The sequence below is a fragment of the Rhipicephalus microplus genome, chromosome 6 (genome assembly GCF_043290135.1).
Source record: "Rhipicephalus microplus isolate Deutch F79 chromosome 6, USDA_Rmic, whole genome shotgun sequence".
Lineage (NCBI taxonomy): Eukaryota > Metazoa > Arthropoda > Arachnida > Ixodida > Ixodidae > Rhipicephalus > Rhipicephalus microplus.
Genome location: NC_134705.1, coordinates 88,890,017 through 88,910,202, shown reverse-complemented (window position 1 = coordinate 88,910,202; position 20,186 = coordinate 88,890,017). Strand labels below are relative to the sequence as shown.

Genomic DNA, 20,186 nt, shown 5'->3' with positions numbered 1-20,186 from the left:
AATGACTTGGCGAAGTGAAATGAAGTGGGATTTGAATGACATGGAGTAGAACGAAGTGAAATGAAGTGGCACTTCAATGACTTGGAGTAGGTTGATGAAGTTGAAAGTTTGACGGAAGCCCGTCTGGTCGGGATGGTACATGGTTGAAGGTAAACAAACCTGGAGGCATTGCGCCGACCAGAGTAAAAGTTTAAAGGGCGTTCATTTCACTCGTGAACAGCACGGAAGCAGCAATTCAATTCACGGCGGAGATGGAAGTCGAAGGAAAGCTCCCATTCCTTGATATGCTCATTGAAAGAAAAGGGCCCACTTTGTCGTTTGGCGTGTTTAGGAAGGCGACCCACGCAGGTTGTTACTTGTATTTTGATAGCATGCAGCCCGCTTCTCACAAAATAGCCTTCGTTTCTACACTTCTGCGACACGCGCAGAAAATCTGCGCAAGACGACTACGCAGCCGACGTATACGCTTAGTGTGGCGTGAATTGTCGGCCTGTGGCTATCCGAATTCCTTCTTGAACGCTGTCGAACGACGAAATTGCACGTCCACACTTGCCCTGTGCTGCATCTGGTGAAAAGCGTGCGGGAGTACCGTATATTCCCTCCATAAGCGAAGCCCTAGGCCGTATTCTGCGTTCCTATGGCGGCCATGTAGCACATGTTCCGGACCAAAAACTACGACAATCGCTTGTAAATGTGAAAGACAGATAAGCCAAAGTGAAGTTCCCTGGTGTGGTGTACGCTGTTTCTTGCGCGGATTGTGACGCTGTGTATATCGGTGAAAGTGGTGACTTTGAACGGCACCTCAAACAGCACATTTACGACGTTAAGAAAAGAAATGTTAAATCCAGTGTCTTGGCCGAGCATGCGTCAGCTGGTCACACAATCGATTGGGGGAAGGCACCTGTTCTCGCTAGAGAAAAAAGGACTGTCACGGCGTATTTATCTTGAGTCACTCGTGATACAAACCACTCGGTGCACTTTAAGCAGGAGCGATGGTAATCTGCCGTCAGTATATGTACGCTGCCTGCGTGATTTATTGAAACATACAGAAGGCGAACTGGTTTACACACGTTTTCATTTCGCTGTGAACAAGGCTTCCATGTGGGATCCGAAACGTCTTTTTTCTGTGTTTTTTTTTCAACTTTTACTTTGGTTGGCGCAGTGCCTCCAGGTTTTTTACCTTCAACCATGGAGTAGGTTGAGCTGAAATGAAGTGGGACTTTAATGCCTTAAAGTAGAGTGAAGTGAAATAAAGTTGTATTTGAATGACAGGAATGCAATTGGATTTGGTGTATCGTGGAAGTAGTGTGAGTGGTGGGAATTGCACATATGCGTAGAAAAGAAGGCTATATGGAAGGGCTCGTTTTCTTTGTTAGACACAATATTAATGAGATCTAACAGACAATCATGGCGAGGAAAGTGTAGGGCATGCTATTTGAAGTTTTTTAGTGTAAATGTGAAGGAAGAAAAGTGGACCGAAAAATAGCTTGCCATGGGCAGGTACTGAACTTGCGACCTTCAAATGACGCGCTCGATCCTTATCCCAAGCATAGAAGTGCAGAGTAGCCAAGCGAGCAAAGCTTGGTTGAATACTCTGCCTTTCCTCTCCGTTTCAATGTATCCTCACCCGACATGAAAACTGAATAAGGTCTCTTTCCAAGGCGGTTTAAAGCAGGGCGGTAGCTCTGTAGTGGAATGCTTGAGTGCCACGACGAATTTATGGGTTTGATTCTGGCGTGGTCCTTGGTTTTATATAGTTGATTTGTAAGTTTTCTTTTAAATACCGGATGCATTGTATCTCGCTGTAGTTTGTGCTGTGTCGCCAGAAGGGTCCTGAAGGAGGTGTGCACCTGAGGTATTCGCAAGACCCACTAACGTGCGCAGCAGGTGCGAGCTTCCAAACGAAAGTAAGGGCGCGAAAAAGGACAGAGAGAAACAAACAGATAGAAAACAAAAATTAATCATAGATAGATAGAAAAGAGAAAATAAATGGTAAGTACGGACATGAAAAAAAAAAAACAGAGAGACAAAAAGATGGTCAGGAAGAATGCTTTATAAAGGAAGATCATTCATGATTGATTTGTGGGGTTTAACGTCCCAAAACCACAATATGATTGTGAGAAACGCCGTAGTGGGGTGCTCCGTAAATTTCGACCACCTGGGGATCTTTAACCTGCAGCCAAATCTGAGCACACGGGCCTACAGCACCTTCTCCTCCATCTAAAATGCAGCTGCCGCAGCCGGGATTCGGTCCCGCAACCTGCGGGTGAGCAGCCGAGTACCTCAGCCACTAGACCACCGCGGCGGGGTGTAAAGAAAGAGGAAGAGAAAGATACAGAAACCTCAGACGTACAAATGTTCATGGAGAGGCAGAGGAAAAGAAAGAGGGAGAGATAAAACAAGCAAACACGAAAAAGGGTAGGAAGAAATAGAGGGCTAGACATCAAGAGAAAGAAATAGAAAAATAAAGGCAAAACAGAGAGAACAAGGGAGAAAGAAAGAGTGGTATATAGAGGGAGAAAGATATGGAAAGAAACTTACGCGAAGGAGAGATAGAAAAGGCACAGAGAAGTGTAAAGAGGGACAGTGGGTAGTGAAGAGAAACAAAGAAATAGATAGCAGCGGAGAAAGAGAGAGAAAGTGAAGAGAGAAAATAGAGAAACAGTGAGAATGAGAAATAAATATATATAGGAAGAACGTGTTAGAAAGAAACAGAAGAGAAAAAGATACAGGAAACAGGCGATAAAGAAAGTGGGGGGGGGGGGGCAATGTTTACCGCATTCGTTTACTTAGTTATGACCACGCTAAATGGTTGCTATAACGGCGGCTGAACGCCCGTGACGTTGCTTTCGAAGAACTGCCTTAACTTTGCATCTCTACTCCCTGAAAAGCCAGAGGCCAAAGGCAAGCCGCTGTGGAAATGCACGCCATCGCTTCATTTTCTTTCTTCTTTATTTGATCCAATGTGAAGCATGGTATTTTTTGAACTCGGCCAACTAATTGGGGCAGAGGGGGGTGATAGAACCTTGCGTACACCTTTGAGGTTAACAGTGACTTCGCCATGCTTAACCAGCATCAACTATCGCTCAGACGAAGACTAGCAATAATTGGTTAGCACTGAGCCGTGATGGCGTAGTATTCGAGCAAGTCTAGGCTATGATGCTTGTAGTGCGTCGGTAAACACGGTATTATGAGCCAAGGCTCCGCCGTTCACAAACGGCAAGAGTGTATGTACGCTCGTTTATACGCCGAGATATACGTCAGACTATAGTACAAAGAAATCCGTTGTGTACGCTCGGGAGAGCTGCCTCGCTGGAGCGCCTCTTTCGCTCGGTTTCGTCGTGTGGTCGTCTCGGTCGTCGTAGGAGAGGCCGATCAGCTGTCAAGGCCCTTCTTGAGTAGCTGCGGTTGCGCCACCCCTCACGCGTCCGCCTGCAGACGAGATGACGTGAAGGCGATCCAGCGCGTCCGGGATGTGCGTGTGTGTCCGGAGACGCGTCGACCTCGGCGGCGATCCTGTGTGCAGTGACATCGTGGAGAAAGGAAAATTACCCAGTACCTCTCTGGCTAAGGAGACCACAGGCTAAATCCCGGCGTGCCCTTAGGCACTCGTAATCTACTCGGGTCACTCTTCATTCGCATTCATTTTTATTAAAGACGATAGTCTTGGGATACTTGAGATTTCTATCTGTTTGTTACATGATTAAGCCACCTAACCAAAGTCAAAACATTTCCTGAACTCTCAGCCATCTTGAACTGGTGGTTGTGCTCATACTAGTCAGTATTGCCGATCAAAAAGCAAATATTACGCATATCCTAGGTGCAACAACAATACGCAAGTATTCAGAGGTGTGTTCCTTTACTAGTAAATACATAGATACGTAATTATAAAGACTCTAGCTCAGGCTGCGCCGAAAATGCGACGCTATGCATGAAAAAAAAAAAACGCTTCTAGAAAACTATCGTCTTTTGACGACATTTTTTACTTGGACCCACGCTCCGGCTAAGTTAATCGTTATTCATTCATACATTGTTGGTCGCTTCATTTCCACTTGGGTCACTTGATTGATTCACGCCTGAGGCGCTTGATTTATCCTTGAACCACAATATATTCACTTGTTACATACTTTATTCGCACGCAATCGCTTGATTCATGCTTTATTCACGCCTAAGTCGTTCGACAAATCTTCGGTTCACTTTTGTGTAAATTGGTTGGTAGGGGTGTTGATTAGGACGATGATGATCATCACAGACACGTTCCTTCAAACGGCACCATGCCGTAAAGTCACCGAGCCGATTTTTTTCTGATTATGTTGTATTGCGTCTACTGCAGTTTGTAGCGGCTTTCTCGCTTTTTCGATTTCTCCGTCCTGCCTTGAAGCCTGTCTACCGTATTGTACCGGTGCATATAAGTTCCTATAAACTTCCTCGCTGCGTCTGTTTGCTGCACATAACGTCAATATATGCTGTTGATATCGACTAGTTTACAGTGACAGTGCATCGCTATCGATATCCAATGAGATGTGTATACGAAATATTGCGTGCAGTGGCTATTCTTTTCAAGATATGTCTACACTGCATCGCGGGAAACGCAAGCCACGTTGGGCGAGCAGAGAAAAGGCGCCTTTTCCGTACAGTAATAGAATTAAAAAAGGAAGAATAAAACAGAGTGACGTTTGTTACTAAAGGCAGTGGGAATATGAAAAAAAAAACAGTAAGTGCATGTGCTGACCGGGCACGTAGGCAAGATAACCGCTGGTCATTAAGGGTAACTGACTGTATTCCAAGAGAAAACAAACGCGCGAGGGAGAGACAGAAAGTTAGGTGGGCAGGAGAGAATAAAAGGTTTTCGTGTATGACGTGGCTGTAGAAAGCACAAGACCGGGTTGATTGTCGGAACAAGGGAAAGGCCCTCGCCCTGCAGAGGGTGTAGTCGGGCTGCTGCTGCTGCTGCTGCTGATGATGATGATGATGAAACGTGCACCAAGCTATAGGTGTAGCCGTGCGTGCTGACTGTAATAATAATAATAATGACTGGTGTCCTAGTGTTACAGCCATGATAGGTTTATGAGAGACGCCGTTGAGGAACTTAAGTAAAACTTCTTTTGGGCCTAGTTGGTTCATAGCCATAGAATATACTTTCTTTGTGGATCGTTTTATGTTTGCGCTGTAAAAGTATATTCTATGGCCGTTGAGGAGAGCTCCGAAGTTTTGTACCATCTAGCGGTGCTCTTAATAGAGGTTCACAGGCCTCTGGAGTTTTCGTCTCCATCGAGACGAAAACTCCAGAGGCGTTTTTTTTTTTTTGGTCCTCTCGTGGCAGTTCTCACGATTTCTCGTGCTTGTGTACAGCGTGCGTGTGAACCGTGGGAACGTAATATGTCACCGCAATAAGTCAAGATAGAGATAAAAAACGAAGGAACGACTAATGGTGGCCGCCTAATCATGTGAAGTATACCGTGTAGAAAGACTCGCGACAGCGACATTGTTGTAGTTGCGCTGTTCTCTTTCTGGTCCTATACACGCTATCGATGAATGATAGGAATAAATCCAGCGTTGCGGTGATAACTCGCCCGTGCGTGGAAAGTTTTCCCGAAGCACCAGCCTGCGTGAATGCGTTAACCTGTCGCTTGGAGCTGAATGTGATGCGGCGAAGTAATTTTGACCTGCGGAAGAAGGCGCGGGGCCGGGCGAAATCACGTCTGCCTTTCTGACATACCTGCTTTTGAGCTTTTTGAATTATGCACAAACTATGGCACTAAAAAAAAGTAAACTAACTGGCATGATCTATGTATACAAACATACTAGCGGACAAACAAACATGTACACTAACCGTGCTATAGGGCGAAAAGTAAGCGTGTTGGCGCACTATATTGGGTATGGGAACCATCGCTAAATATACGGAACATGTGCGTATGAAGCGCATTTTAGGAACTTACCAAACCGCTGCAGAACAGACTGCAGACATGAATAATTTTGAGGGCCGTGTACACGGAGATCGGATTTCGTCCGAAATTTCGTCGCCTTGAGCCAGCAGAGATGACAACACTTGTAACAGCGGTCCTCGGCATCTCCCGAGAATCGGGACTCGCACCAATCGGGCACCCACGGCAAGGAGGAGCCTTGGATGACGGGGGACAGATGACGTCGCTCGCATATAGTGACGTCAATCGTGGGGAATCAGGGACAGGAAAGGTCAGGGTGAACGAATATCTCCGACTGAGCTATACACGTACACAGCTCGATTGAGAAGTTAACCATAGGGTTGAGTTGATGCACCGTACTTTGTATGGTACCGCGAATCGATAGGCGTGTTCAGATATTTATCCATAGTTGCAACTATAAGGTGGGATGGGGGACGGCTGCCTGTTGGAAGGGTTATAGTGTCGGTTTTGAGTAACTTGGGGAGTGTCAGGGTCACGGTGTTAAGAGGGTAGGGTGGAAAAAGGGTGCACAGACCAGCGTCCGTATCCTCCGCGGTTAACAGGAAAAACAAAAAAGTTGTTCGAGAGTACAGACAGAATGCCCACTCTCCTTCCCTATTGTTCTGGCTTGTAGTGGGGGTATACATGAATACACGCTTTTTATGTCGCACGCGTGATTCAGAAGACGTGTGTATGATTGATTGATTGATTGATTGAATAATTGATTAATATGTGGGGTTTAACGTCCCAAACCCACCATATGATTATGAGAGACGCCGTAGTGGAGGGCTCCGGAAATTTTGGACACCTGGGGTTCTTTAACGTGCATTCAAATCTGAGCACACGGGCGTACAGCATTTTCGCCTACATCGAAAATGCAGCCGCCGCAGCCGAGATTCGACCCGCGACCTGCAGGTCAGCAGCCGAGTACCTTAGCCACTAAACCACCGCGCCGGGGCAAGATACTTGATACTAAGAGTTTGATACTAAGCGGATTCAGATGTCGTTCGATTTACGTACACAAGCCCCGGGACACTAAGGAGAAACAATTACTTTTTTCATATCGATAAACTGAACTCTGACAACTCTAATGTCACAAGTTTCACGATCACAAGATCCTTATTGGTGGAGAAAATGAAGGTTCAAGTTGTCCCGCCGTGGTGGTCTAATGGCCAAGGTACTGACCCGCGGGTCGCGGGATCGAATCGCAGCTCCGGCGGCCGCATTTTCGATGGAGGGGGAAATGTTGTAGACCCGTGTGCTCAGATTTGGGCACACGTCAAAGAACCCCAGGTGGTCGAAATTTTCGGATCCCTCCACTACGGCGTCTCTCATTATTATATGGTGATTTTGGGACGTTAAACCCCACAGATCAATCAATCGAGGTTGACGTTTCATTTTCTTTTTTAATTTCGCGCTGAATTTCACTTGCATGACGTCGCTAGTTTCAGAATGCTCTTTTTTGTGTGTTTTCGCGACATTGGTTTAACGATCTTTTTTTTTTCTATGAAAATTTGTATGCTAGATCTGCGGCACTCATCACGATCAGCGCACAAAAAATGAACACGAAGGAACAAGGAAGTGCACAACAGAAGTGCTGTCTAATGGGTGAAAGTTTAATGGAAGAAACGTGTTATATATAAGTATACAGGAAGGCATAAAAACGGCAGGAAGAAGTAGACGGAAGCTTCCGATGCAAAATTCGTAAACCGTTCTGGCCTTGAGGAAGACGAGTCCGTTGTCGAATCGTCGGCTGGACACAACCCCTGTTTGTAGATTTTTATAGGAATGCACCAAAAATCTTAACCCCCCACCAAGCATGTAATCAGACATGTTGTAGATACGAAATCTCAGCGTCTGCGAGAGCGATATGTGCGCTGATCGTTATCAGTATGTTCCAACTAGCCCAATTTGCTAGGTCACTTCAGAATATATGGCACCCGCAGATAACAATACCCTTCGTTTTTTTTTTTCTATTGGAAAATATGTAGGGCCCGGCAGATGCACTCAAAATGTACATCACGCTGTTCGGTGCGGCCATTTCAAGGTAGCGTCCCCCCCCCCCCTCCCGCATTTTTTTTTTGGCGCTTTCTTGCTTATCGAGAGCTTTCTCGTAGTATTATAACACTTGGGGTTTTATGCTGCAAAACCGCGAAATGATTATGAGAGACGCCGTAGGGGAGGGCCCCGGAAATTTGGACCATCTCGTGCTCTTTTACGTGAGCTGACATGGCACAGCACACGGGCCTCCACCATTTCCCCTCCACCAAAATGCTACCGCCGCGGCCGGCATCGAACCCGCGACCTGCGGGTCAGCAGCACAGCACCCTATAACCACCGCTCCACCGCGTCGCACGTCGTGTCCCGGTAAGAGTAACGTTTCCGGGATAGTAAAATCGCCCTTTCCGAACACGCGAACATTAGTTTTTCCTCTTTTGGTATGGTATAATTTCTCTCTGGCGGCTTTACCCTTTCATCGCCCTTGCTAAACAAACAAAATAAAAAAAACTAATGGTAGTTCCTATTTCGTCGTCACGGTCTATGCTTTTTCTGCGTTTAATATTTCAAGGAAAAAAAATCACCAAATGAGAACTTCGCTATTATGTTTTTTTTTCTTTTCCGTAGTGTTAATTTTTGGGTACCGTTCTGTATTATTCTTTTATTTTTCGCTGCAGAACTTTGTGATATGGAGTAGCCGAGGCAATAGGCACCTCAACCTCTCCACAGCAAAACAGTTAAAACAGAACAGAACAGCTATGCTCATATTTCATCGAGGCGCTATTTCGCTTCCAACCCCCCAACCCCCCTTTTTTTCTGTTTTTCAGTTGTTCTTTTCAACTCTTGTCATATCTGGTCATACGCGTAAGAGCAGTGACGGTGACAAACACTTTCCGAGATATGACGTCTAGCGGGTCTTTAAAAACGTCATAACATTGTGACGTGTTGCGTTTCTGCTTATCTAATCAGATTAGACCGCCGGCCGAGACGCCTCCTGCGCTTTTGCGAACAATGGCGGCGGAAATGTCGTTGCGTCGTTTCTGGCAAACGTTTCGCGGCTCCGCTTACCTGTGTAGTGCGCGAGCTGTCGTTATCTGGCGTTATCGACGAATCAGGTGTTTCTTCGTGAACCTATAGTGGCCTAGAAAATGGCCGATTGTCTGCTCGTTACGAAAAGCCGTCAGTGGGCCGGCGCGCTACAGTGACAGCGTTTATTGGGCGCTCGCAATCGCGGCTGATCACCGTGATATGGGGGTTAACTCCGAATAATAGGAGTCGCTTCCATGCCGCTACCCATAGTGGGAGATGCCTTTCGATATCGGAGTAAAATGTATGTAGATCAACGCAGAAAATATGTTAACAAAATAGCCACAACACCTCTGGCTTTTCGTACAAAAACTACGACATGATTACAATACACTGCCGTATTGGAGGGCTCCGGAAATTTTGACTATCCGGTGTACTGTAAGTTGCACTGACATCGCACAGTTCACAGGCCTGAAGCATTTGACCCTCCCCCGAAAATGCGACCGCCGCGGCTGGAATCGACCCCGATGCCTGCGAGTCAGGAAAGGTAGCAAGGGGGGGATAGAGTAGATTAATACACACAGACACGCACGCATGCACACACTGAAAACTCGGCGCATGCAATATTTAGATGCGTTATCTCGCTACGAACGGTTTCCCACGACACGCCCTCTTGTGTCCCTCTAGTGCTCCACCTATGCTGTCGTCGAAATTCGGGGACGACGCCTTCGCCCTTGACGGTGCCTGTGTAAATGCATCGCCTCCTGCCCCGTGTATCAGGACATCCGACTCCATAGGCATGGTCTATCGTACAGCACGGCAGCTGGCTGTCTTACCGCTCGCTATTTCCGTCATTCGATAGCAAGGTTTAGCAAAAAAAAAAAAAAGTTCGGCACACTTCAAAGGCGCGCAATACTTCGTATACCGCACGCTCGAAAGCGTACTATATTGCGGAATAAGTTTTCTCTCTGCCGGATGAGTAATAACGCAAAGCGTTCCGCCGCTCGATCCCGAAACGAATACCGGTGCCAAATACTGCAGCAGGAGGCAAACTTCCTGCCTTCTCCAGCCCCTACCCTCACCCTCCTGTTTTTTTTTTTTTTATTTTCATGGGTGTTTCTCTTGTATGTAGCCCAGGGCTAAGCTTCTCCATAGAGTAACCGACAACTCGCTCTCAGCACCAGCTGCTGCTGATGCTGCTGCTGCTTGCGGGGTGTTGAAAAGTAGAGTGACGCTAAGTAAAAAAGCAGGAAACGGGTGTGTATGTCTATATATATATATATATATACATACATATTTCTTTTTTTTTTTTTTTTTTGCTTGTGCTTCTAGCAGTCTAGTTTTTCTGCGGAATGCGGGGCCCGCGATGGACTGTAGGGAAGGATACGAGAGATGTAGGAGCGCAGGGAAGGGTGAGGGGTGTACGAAGCTGAGCTTGCACCTCCCGCGCACTCTGGCGGAAGGAAGGAATGGCGGAGGGCGAGGGGGAGAAAGGTGACGGCGGGTGCGTGTACTACGTCGGGAGGACGTTTCGGCAGCTCGCATTCCGTTGCATCGCTGACGGGAGGAGGGAGTGGCGGCGTCGGCTGCAAGGCCACAGCGTAATACATGAGAGGCAATGAAAGAAAGTAATATTAAGAAAAAAAAAAACAAGTGAACGGTAAGACGGGCTCGTCGGAGTATCTTGCGGCTGCGGCATGCAGTCTGACGAGGGGTGCGTACAGACGACGTGATGCTGGGCCAGTTGGGTTGATGCTCGAAACGTACTCTTTGTCGAAAAAAATAAATAAAGAAAGAACGACGCACAAAAAAAATGGGCAGAAAGAGCCTCGCTCGGCGATCTTTCTGTCCTTTATTTCTATCGTGTAGTTTTTTTGTCAACACTACGTTCCCGTTTCACCTCCATTCCTAGAAAGATGCACGTGCCAACATGCGTCCTCCGCAGCAGCGGCAAGACGCGTGGGCGGTGGCGGTGGAGGCATAGGCGGTGGGACCGCTCTCGGCATCTTGGAAGAGCCGGTCCTCTTCGACGTCTGTGCCTGCGCTTGCTGTAGGGCCATGCGTGATTTAGTCCGCCGTCGCTATCAGCAGGGGTGCGCGGCTCGCCGTGTCACGATGAACCATCCCGACTTAGGAGGTCGGGGTGAGGGTAAATTGGTGTAACGTCTCTTTATGACTGCATCCACACGCCCGCGCACGTTCCGTATCATTCGAGCTGGGTCTCGTGGGCGTGTGTCTTGTCAGGAGGCCGCGTTTTGAGAAGCCCAGCGGGAACTTTAATGAGAGAAAGATGGAGAAGTTCGCCCCTGGGTTATGGAACGCGAACCTGCTTCGCACTCTATGGTAGAGAGAGAGAAAAATGTGATATTAGAACGACGGAAACAGGGGATTGGAAGATTAAGATCGCACATATGAAGAAGGTCGTGGTAAGTCTAAAAGCTGTTGCATATTGCCAGAAACAGCTGCACGCAAAATCCCGGTTGAGAGTACAGGGATGCCAGTCGGAAAAAGTGCGGTGGTTAGAATATTGTTATAGAAGTGTATCATCGCTTGTAACGACTTTTGTTTGCGTTGGAAATTTAAACCGAATGTCGTGCTTCTCAACTTGAATTGGCCGCTCCATGGCAGACTAGTTGAAGGTCTCACTGCCCAGCTAGAGCGCGATACTAAAGCAGGAGCAGACGAGACGAAACGAACACGTTCACTAACTGGCAGCTGTATTCACGACGCGATTCCAGCTTGACTCCGACAGACCTGGGGATATTTAATGTGCACCTAAATCTCTCTACATTGGTGTATATAGTAGCGCTCAATACGACATGCGGGAGCTCGTGGCCTCACGAGTTCATATGTTGCGCGTGGCTTTCACTTGTTTCTTTTTATTATTTTAATGACTAATTATTATTTCCTTACTTGGGTTCACAATCAAGTGAGACAGACGCGTCTAGTGATTGAGATAAGCGCTAGCGAAAGCCATTCGCAACCTTTGAACACGTGAGGCCACGCGCTCTTGTGTTGCAAGCCACACTGAGGGCGACTGTACAGTTTGCCCCCACCTAATGACAACCGCCGTGGCCAGGCATTGAAGTTGGGGTTCTTAGTTTTCGATTTTTTTTTCCTCTCTTACACTGAGAAAAAAAACGTGGCTGTCAACGTGGAGTCGTTTTTAGCGACTGTGTAGCGGATGGGCACAGAGAAGCGTAAGCCTCGCGTTCGTCCCGAGCGATTACCCGGCTTGCAGTCTCTTTTTACCTACGGGTTAACCGAAAAAGAGAGGGAGGGAGAGAGGTAAAAGCGGAACAGAGAACGAAAGGGAGATGCGATCGTGGCCCTGTGGCTTCCGTTTTCGTCCGAGGTATTTCAGCGTCCCAAGAGGCGTGGTGCAGTAACTCGCGTTTCATTCTTCTGGGGAAGTCCAAGGACACGGTTTCGGTATGCCGATACCGCCCTCCTTTACTGAAGCAATTTATACGTCCCTCCCTCCTCTCCGCTCTTCCGCCCTCCTTGCTCGCCGTGCACCCCCTTTCTTGCTTCGTGTGCTTCGATTGTGGTATACTCCCGCCCGTACGTTGAGTTCCTTGTTCTGCGTCAAATGGCTTTGTGGCGGAACAAAGAGACGCACTTCGCAATAGACACGCAGTGCAAGGTTTCACTCAATGCTGTTAGCTTCAAACATAAAGTTTCCTAAAATTAAAATAGAGGGGACTCTGACGCTGCGATCGTTCAGCCACCGTGGGAATGATTGGTAGTACGCAGATTTGCCTAGTCGTCGTGCTTGCGGGATTTGAACACACTTGTGGATTTGTTTATTACTGCGCTTCGGTTTTGTTTTTATTAAAAGAAGGGACTGTTGTGAACTTCGTGACGCGATTTGAATGGGTGTTCTTCAATGGATAAAGGGGTGAAGTGCAACTGCTGAACATCTGCTGATTGTCGTCTCGTAACGAAGTGGCTTCAAGCCACGCGAAACCAAACGGAGCCGCAAGTACGAAGATTAGGCGAATTTGTGTACTACTCATCCTTCCCAAGCTCGCTGAAGCGCCGTGCGTTTCAGGTCCCACAGACACTAGCGCCAGAGTTTCCTCTAGTGTATCTATAAGAAACTGTGTTTTCAAGTACTTGTTGGAGCAGGGCTCGCGTGTGTTTCCAGGCTTATGTGATGAGCGAGAATTCCGAGATCGCGCGCTGTCAGGAGTAACTGCTTGTGCGCGATCTCGGAGGCCACATGCTGTGAGGCTAGGCTCCTAAAATATTTTTTTTAGTAATGGGCTGATCATCATCGAGTCTCCTTAATGCACACTGGAGTGTCCGGTGATATCGTTCGAATTGGGGATAGTGCAACATGAGCTAGACCAATACTATCCATACAGTTGCACTTATCGCGCGTGAACGAATCTGCCATGTCGATGCGATAGCCGAACGAGTTGGCAAACGCTTCACCGTCACACAACCAAAACAGCGCTGTATAGCATCGCGTCGAAAAAATCATGGACGCAAGTTGTAACTTCAGTAATGAATTAAAGTTCCGTATGTGACGATCAGAGTTTAGCGGAAAATTCCAGTGCGCGAGCGTGACATTCTGCGCGATGTGACGAACTTTTCTGGAAGCATCTTGCTTACAAGGGTATAAACAGTGCGAGCGTTCCATCGTTGGCACATCGGGCAGCGCCGTCGGTGATGTGGTCGCCACTGATATTTGTTAGACTACGATGCGCTAATAAAGGGCGCGGCACATTATTAAAATGCCTGCAGTTGCATATCGCTCCCTTGCCGTCAGTTGATGCGATCCGTACTGGGCAGGTGACAGTCTGCACTCGTTCATATGCGTGGTATAATCAATTATGGACGAGTGGGGTTATTTAGTTTCTTTTTCTGTATTTTCGTTATTGCTCTTAAGCTTATTCTCTCGTTTTCGCCCTTTTCCTTCTTTTTTCGTCTACCGCCGCCGCCCCCCCCCTCCTCCTCCTCTTGTTTTTTTTTCTTCTTTTTTCGCGCATGCCGAAAATGTCAGTGCCGCCTGTTTCTCGTGTTCGCATCCGCATCTCTCGGAAACGCAGGGCAGGGGGAGATAGAGTCTCGCTACAAGGCAGGAAGTTCCAAACCACGAAGGGTTTTCGTTGCTGAGTTAGAGTGGCGAGGGGACGAGTCTGTTCTAGCTGTGGCTAAAGGAGGAAGACATAGGACATATGAGGAAGGGACGGGGGCGGGGGACGTGGCACTGTCACCTTTCACACTACGTCTCCTCCTCTTCCTCCGCCGCAGTGTGTATCAGCGCCAAAATCCTGCTGCCCTCTTGCCAGCCTACGCAAACCTCCCCTGTCTTTCTTCCTATGTAGCCGGAATCGGCGGGAAAAGCAAATTAAAGAAAAAAAACGCGCGATATCCCGTATCGGCAGCTGCGCTGATTTTCTTCTTCATCTGTTTATTATTATTTTTTAATTTTGCTTTCTCTACGCGTCTGGAGGTCCGTAAGAGCCCGCTGAGAGCGGGAGTTGTTTCCTTTCCGTCTATTTGTATTCACCGTCTAAGATTCACGGGCGGCGTGTCAAGTAAATCATAGGCTTTATAGATCACTAGTCTGAACGGTAAGGTGAACTTATTATTATTATTATTATTATTATTATTATTATTATTATTATTATTATTATTATTATTATTATTATTATTATTATTATTATTATTATTATTAGGAACTGGTGAGCTCAAGACTTCGGGGCTGATTGTTTTACTTTGAGGAAGCATTACGCTGCCGCTTTAATAACTACATTTCAGACCGGGGCCACTGGTCTCCCCCTTCTCTCCTACTGTCTTCTTTCCATTTCTTCCTTCACCACTTCTGTCGCCATACACGCCGAGACGTGCCCCAGTCATGCACTGCAGAAGGAGTTCACCCCCACTCCGTTCTCCTCGTTTTCATTATATAATAAGTAATCATTGAGGCAAAAACTTTAGATGCCTTTTTTTATACACGAGAATTCGCCGCCCGCAGCTGCGGCGTGAACGCGAGTCACGTAAAACAACATCGTTACGTATGATGTCACTGTAACTTGTAACGTCATCACATGACATGGTCAAGGGTAATCCGATCATCGAGGCAGTGCGAAAACCACGTGAGTTGCTGAAGGCGTTCAGTGGCTCCGATCCCGGGGGCAATGTGTAGCCGTGTTATGCGCATGAGGCTTTCGTATAGGTATGAGGGGGTGAAGCGAGTATTAAAACATCCGCTGAGACAAAAAAAAAATTAATATGTCTTTCAGATACTAGTGGCTTAGGCGAATGCATAAGGCATTAAGTTTCCCACAATCACCTGGAGGAAACTCTGGCGGTGCGATCGTTCAGTCACCATGGGAATAATGGATATAGTACTCGGGTTCGCCTAATCTTTGTGCATGAGGCTTCGAAAACACGTGTGGCTTTGTTTATTGTTGTTTCGGCGGTTCTTTCGGATAAAACAATCGATCGTCGGCAACTTCGTGAGCCGCGTTGAATCGGCGAGCCTAAAAGGCTCAAGGTGGTGAAGTAGAATTGCTGAACACTCGCTGAACTTCGTCTTGTGAGAAAGCGGATGCAGGCCACACGGAGTCCAACGTTTCAGGAAATGCTGGCTGAAACGTCACGCGTTGTAGCTACCATATTCACTAGCGCCGGAGTTTATTCCAGTAAATATTATAGGCAACGGGATGACCTGATTTGACGGTATCGATCTCAGGTCGCGGGTTCGAATCCTGGCTGCGGCGACTGCATTTCCGATGGAGGCGGAAATGTTGTAGGCCCGTGTGCTCAGATTTGGGTGCACGTTAAAAAACCCCAGGTGGTCGAAATTTCCGGAGCCCTCCACTACGGCGTCTCTCATAATCATATGGTGGTTTTGGGACGTTAAACCCCACATATCAATCAATCATTACGCTATCGATACCTGTCGTGCGACGTCATAGACGCAGCGCCTTTAAGTACCGGAACTCCCAACACAGGCGTTACGGTGACATTGAGGCACCGTAATCGAAGCAAAGCGCCTGAACGACAGGGACACGGGAAGAACGCAACACGAGCGCTGGCGTTGTGTTTTTCCTGTGCGGCTGTCCTTCGAATGATTTCCTGTTATGACACACCGGCGAGAACGCACATCAGCATCGCAGTCACGTTGCGATTATCCACCTTCATTGCGACAAAGAGGCGATTGGAAAGTTACAGGCTTCTCTGCGTGAATAGCGAAATAGTATGCATGCGATGTACTGGTAGCATTAATTGGATGTCAGAGACACCGCGTCTTACCGGGCAGTAACGTTGACAGAACTTTTATTAGGGAAGGGGGGGGGGGGGTGAGGGTGAGAGGGAGGAGGCACCGCCTTGATGTGAAGTGGTGGCGGCAAAGGCAGCTGTGGTCGAGTGTCATTTTGTGCTTCGTATCTCATGGCAAAAAAAAAAAGAACAATTAAATATCGGGGGGGGGGGGGGGGGGCATGGGCTCGATATGCTACCCCCGTGTTTACGCCACTGCACCGGGCTGGTTTCAGCAGTGACGTAGATGTAAGCCAGCTGTACGTGTATGTTCGTGTGTTGTGCGCTGTTGTATTTACATATTAAATAGAATGCGGTGGTACGCTACGTTAGAGCCGGTTATACGATCTTCCTGATAGCAATATTGAAGAAAAACAGAATTAGAACAAACGTTATGAAAACTACAATAGTAAGAAAGTACTAAAATAAGAAGCTCTGTGTATACAATATGTGACGTATAAAAAATGAGGCGAGTTTAAGGGCACAGCTCAGTACCTAAGTATGAACACATTGCGGAAAGAACGGCTCTACAGAGGAGTGAAATAACTTTATTAGGTACACAGTAGACGTGAGTTAACTCAGCGTCACCTGGCTAGGCCAACTCAGGGACGGTCAAGTTAAACCTGACGCCCTCGCGCGGGCTTTCTGGACGGTCAGGATCTGAGAGGTGAGGTCCTGGCCCTTAATCAGCTTGTTCATTTCCTCTTCTTTGAAAGGGGTACCGGCAAAGGCACAGCCACACAAGGGACAATCCGGGCTTGAGAATCGTTCTTGGTATATTGTGTGCAGTAAAAGTCTTACGAACTTACATATATATATCGTGACTATGAGATAAGTTCATTAATAACTCAACGCTATGAAATGGTGCAAGAAAACAATAAACGCCACTATGAACAGCTAGTTAGGCTTCATCTATATAATTGCTGTGGTTTCGCATCTCAAGACAAGGGCATGATTACGAGAGGCGCCGTTAGTGTAGCTTACAAGTGTAGCAGCTTCGGCTAGTTTGTATGACATGACGATAGTTATAGCGCGAGAACAGAACGACGAACAGTGTTGTCGTTCTGTTCTCGCGCTTAAGTACATGAGCATCCTTGCATTGCATTTTGCCTCCACTGAAATGCAGCCGCCACGGCCAGGATTCGATCCTTCTCGATCCCAGTCGAGCATCCAGTCGGTCCCGTTCGGTCGCAGTCGAGCATCATAATCACCAGAACCACGGTGCGTGTAATATCCGCCGAATAAAAAGTAGTTCAGTAAATCACTCCGTCGTTCTATTCATGCCAAAGTTATCTTCTGCTGTCTTTCATGACAACAAAATAGTGATTCTTTAGCTGCTTTTTTTTAATTGACAGGTTACCGTACGATGATATCGACGTCTTGTGACGCTGCGTGCAACCCCCTTTATGGGCACGTTCGTTTGTTTTTGTTCATAAGCTGTAGTTTCCTAGTGAAAAAAGCGTATAAAGGCTACAACTCATCAAGAATCACACCTCGGCTGAGAAATTCTACCAGCAGATAAGTGGAATGCACAAGGTTTCTGCAATAACAATCATATACTTGTCTGTTTAATCTTGGTCTCGCCAGATGGCGCCAGCGATATCCTGCCTCTCCTCTTCACGGGTATCCGGTATAACGCTAAAGCAAGAACGTTTGAAAACTAAAATCTTTCCAATTATGCCTCCTACTTCCGTGTGCGTAGTGGACCGTCCGAGTGGGATCCGCGTGCTTTCTTTTTTGTCACTTTAAATCTTGAAGCTCCATCTTCGTGGCGCCGTCGAGGGAACGGCGACGGGATGGGAAGCACGCACGGATGGGCGCCCGTGAAAAACGGCGTCAAAGCACGCGTGCTGCGTACCGCACCGCCTTAGCTTTCTTTTTTTTTCATTTCTTCCCACTCTTGCTAAAACGGGCCCCCGGTGAGAAGGAGGAAGGCGTCGCCACGACCGGAAGTGTCACCGGAAAAGTTTTCATCCTCCCCGTCTTCTTCCTCTTTTCGAATCCCCCTTCCTCACTCACGTCCCTGCAGGGCGTATCGCCTTCTTAGAAGACTTTCTTACTTCTCTGAATTTTTTTCTCCCTCTCATTGTGCTCACCACCAGGGAGCGGCGTCTTTCTTAACGTATATCTGTTTGTTGATGCTGCCGTACCCACGCCAACTTCTTTTTTGACGACTTCTGCATTAACGTTCTCTGCCCTACGTGAACAGTCCCCTCCTGCTCTATTATTCCAATAGCAATTATATGGACACTCTCGGCTGGATTTTGCCACCGGCGTCGGCGTCACTAACCGTATCGCAGTCGGCTGTCCTCGCTATTATGGCCGTGACGTCATGAAGCTTCGACCAATCACAGCGGCGGTGAGACTCGCGAGGGGGGCCGCGGCGTCTGTTGCTTGTTTTCGGCAAAATAAAGTTATTTGCGTTGGTTTCTGCGAATTTTCGACTTCATGACAAATATCACGACACCGTAATCTCGTCTTTTTTAGAATGTTTTTGTGTACCTTTAAGGAGAGTCCACTCCCGGCCCCCGATAGCGCGGTGATCAGCAGTACCCACCCCTACCGGTATTTGTACATACATACATGCATACATACATACATACATACATACATAGATACATACATACATACATACATACATACATACATACATACATACACATACATACATACATACATATACATACCTTCATACATACATACATACATACATACCTTCATACATACATACATACATACGTACGTACATACATACATACATACATACATACATACATACATACATACATACATACATACATACATACATACATACATACATACATACATCTTATGGAGGCTCAGGAAAGAGCGCGTTAGAGAAATGATACCCCGTGCCCTTGACGTTAAAGCGCTGGCGGCTCGCATGGTGTTAATGCGGTCATCGTGATCTAATTGTGGCTAATTAATTATATGACAGCTAGCTCGAGAGATATAACGTTCTGCACTGATCTAGTAATAACGTACGCAGATGACCACATGCAAGACGCGCGTTACATTTGTGGCCTTACAGGGCGTCAGCTATGGTTCTCATCTTCCCCTGCTCTTTCTCGAAAAGGAGTTGGAGGTGATACCGTTCAGCTCTCGCCAGTAATTGGTTGCTATGTGGGATTTAACGCCCTAAAACCATCATATGATTATGAAAGATGCCGTAGAGGAAAGCTGCGCAAATTTTCGACCGCCTGGGGTTCTTTAACTTGCACCCAATACTAGCTCTCGCCAGTACTCTTCGTGGATTTCTGTGAAGGAGGTGGACAATATCATTTCGCTCAAATGATGTTTTTTTTTCACACGTTTTGTCGATGCGTATATTTTGTTTTCTCGGTTAATCACGCTCCTTAACGTACGGGGCCAGACTGAAGGCGTCACAGACACGGATCGCAGAATTGGGTCATTGGTGTCTCCAGTCCGTATTAGTGCTCTAACGAGCGTGGTTAGCCTAGAAGATGCGCTTGCAACTAGGCCTGCTCGCATGCATGTTTTCGTTGCTCACGACACTCCCTTGCCCCGTGCAGTGGCGGCTGCCTGGTTCGTGTGCGGGCCCAGGTGATGACGCGGGACGACTCGACGGGCGGCTGGGTGCCGCTCGGCGGCGGCGGCCTGAGCAGCGTGTCGGTGCGCAAGCGCTGCGACCTGCAGCCCAACAGCGCCTGCTGCTACCAGATCACCGGCGAGCGCGAGGCCCGCGTGCTCCTCTCGTGCGCCATCGGGCGGGACTTCACGTACAACAAGGTGATGCCCACCTTCCACCACTGGCGCGCCGGGGAGCACAAGTTCGGGCTCACCTTCCAGACGTCGGCGGACGCCAGGGCCTTCGACAAGGCCGTGCGCATCGCCATGGAAGACCTGCTCGACGGTACGGTCCTGCATGCCAATACCGGTGCATATATACACTAGGGGGAACTCTGGCGCTATAGTGTC

General features: G+C 47.6%; 1 protein-coding gene across 1 annotated transcript in view; it reads left to right on the top strand.

Moving 5' to 3' along the window:
- The window catches only part of Spred (Sprouty-related protein with EVH-1 domain), an 84,931-nt gene that overhangs the window by 44,697 nt on the left and 20,048 nt on the right, over nt 1-20,186 (top strand). Inside the window, exon 2 of the mRNA XM_037418978.2 lies at nt 19,781-20,121. Within this exon, the coding sequence (XP_037274875.2) occupies nt 19,781-20,121 (341 nt within the window). The remainder of the gene's footprint in view (nt 1-19,780; nt 20,122-20,186) is intronic.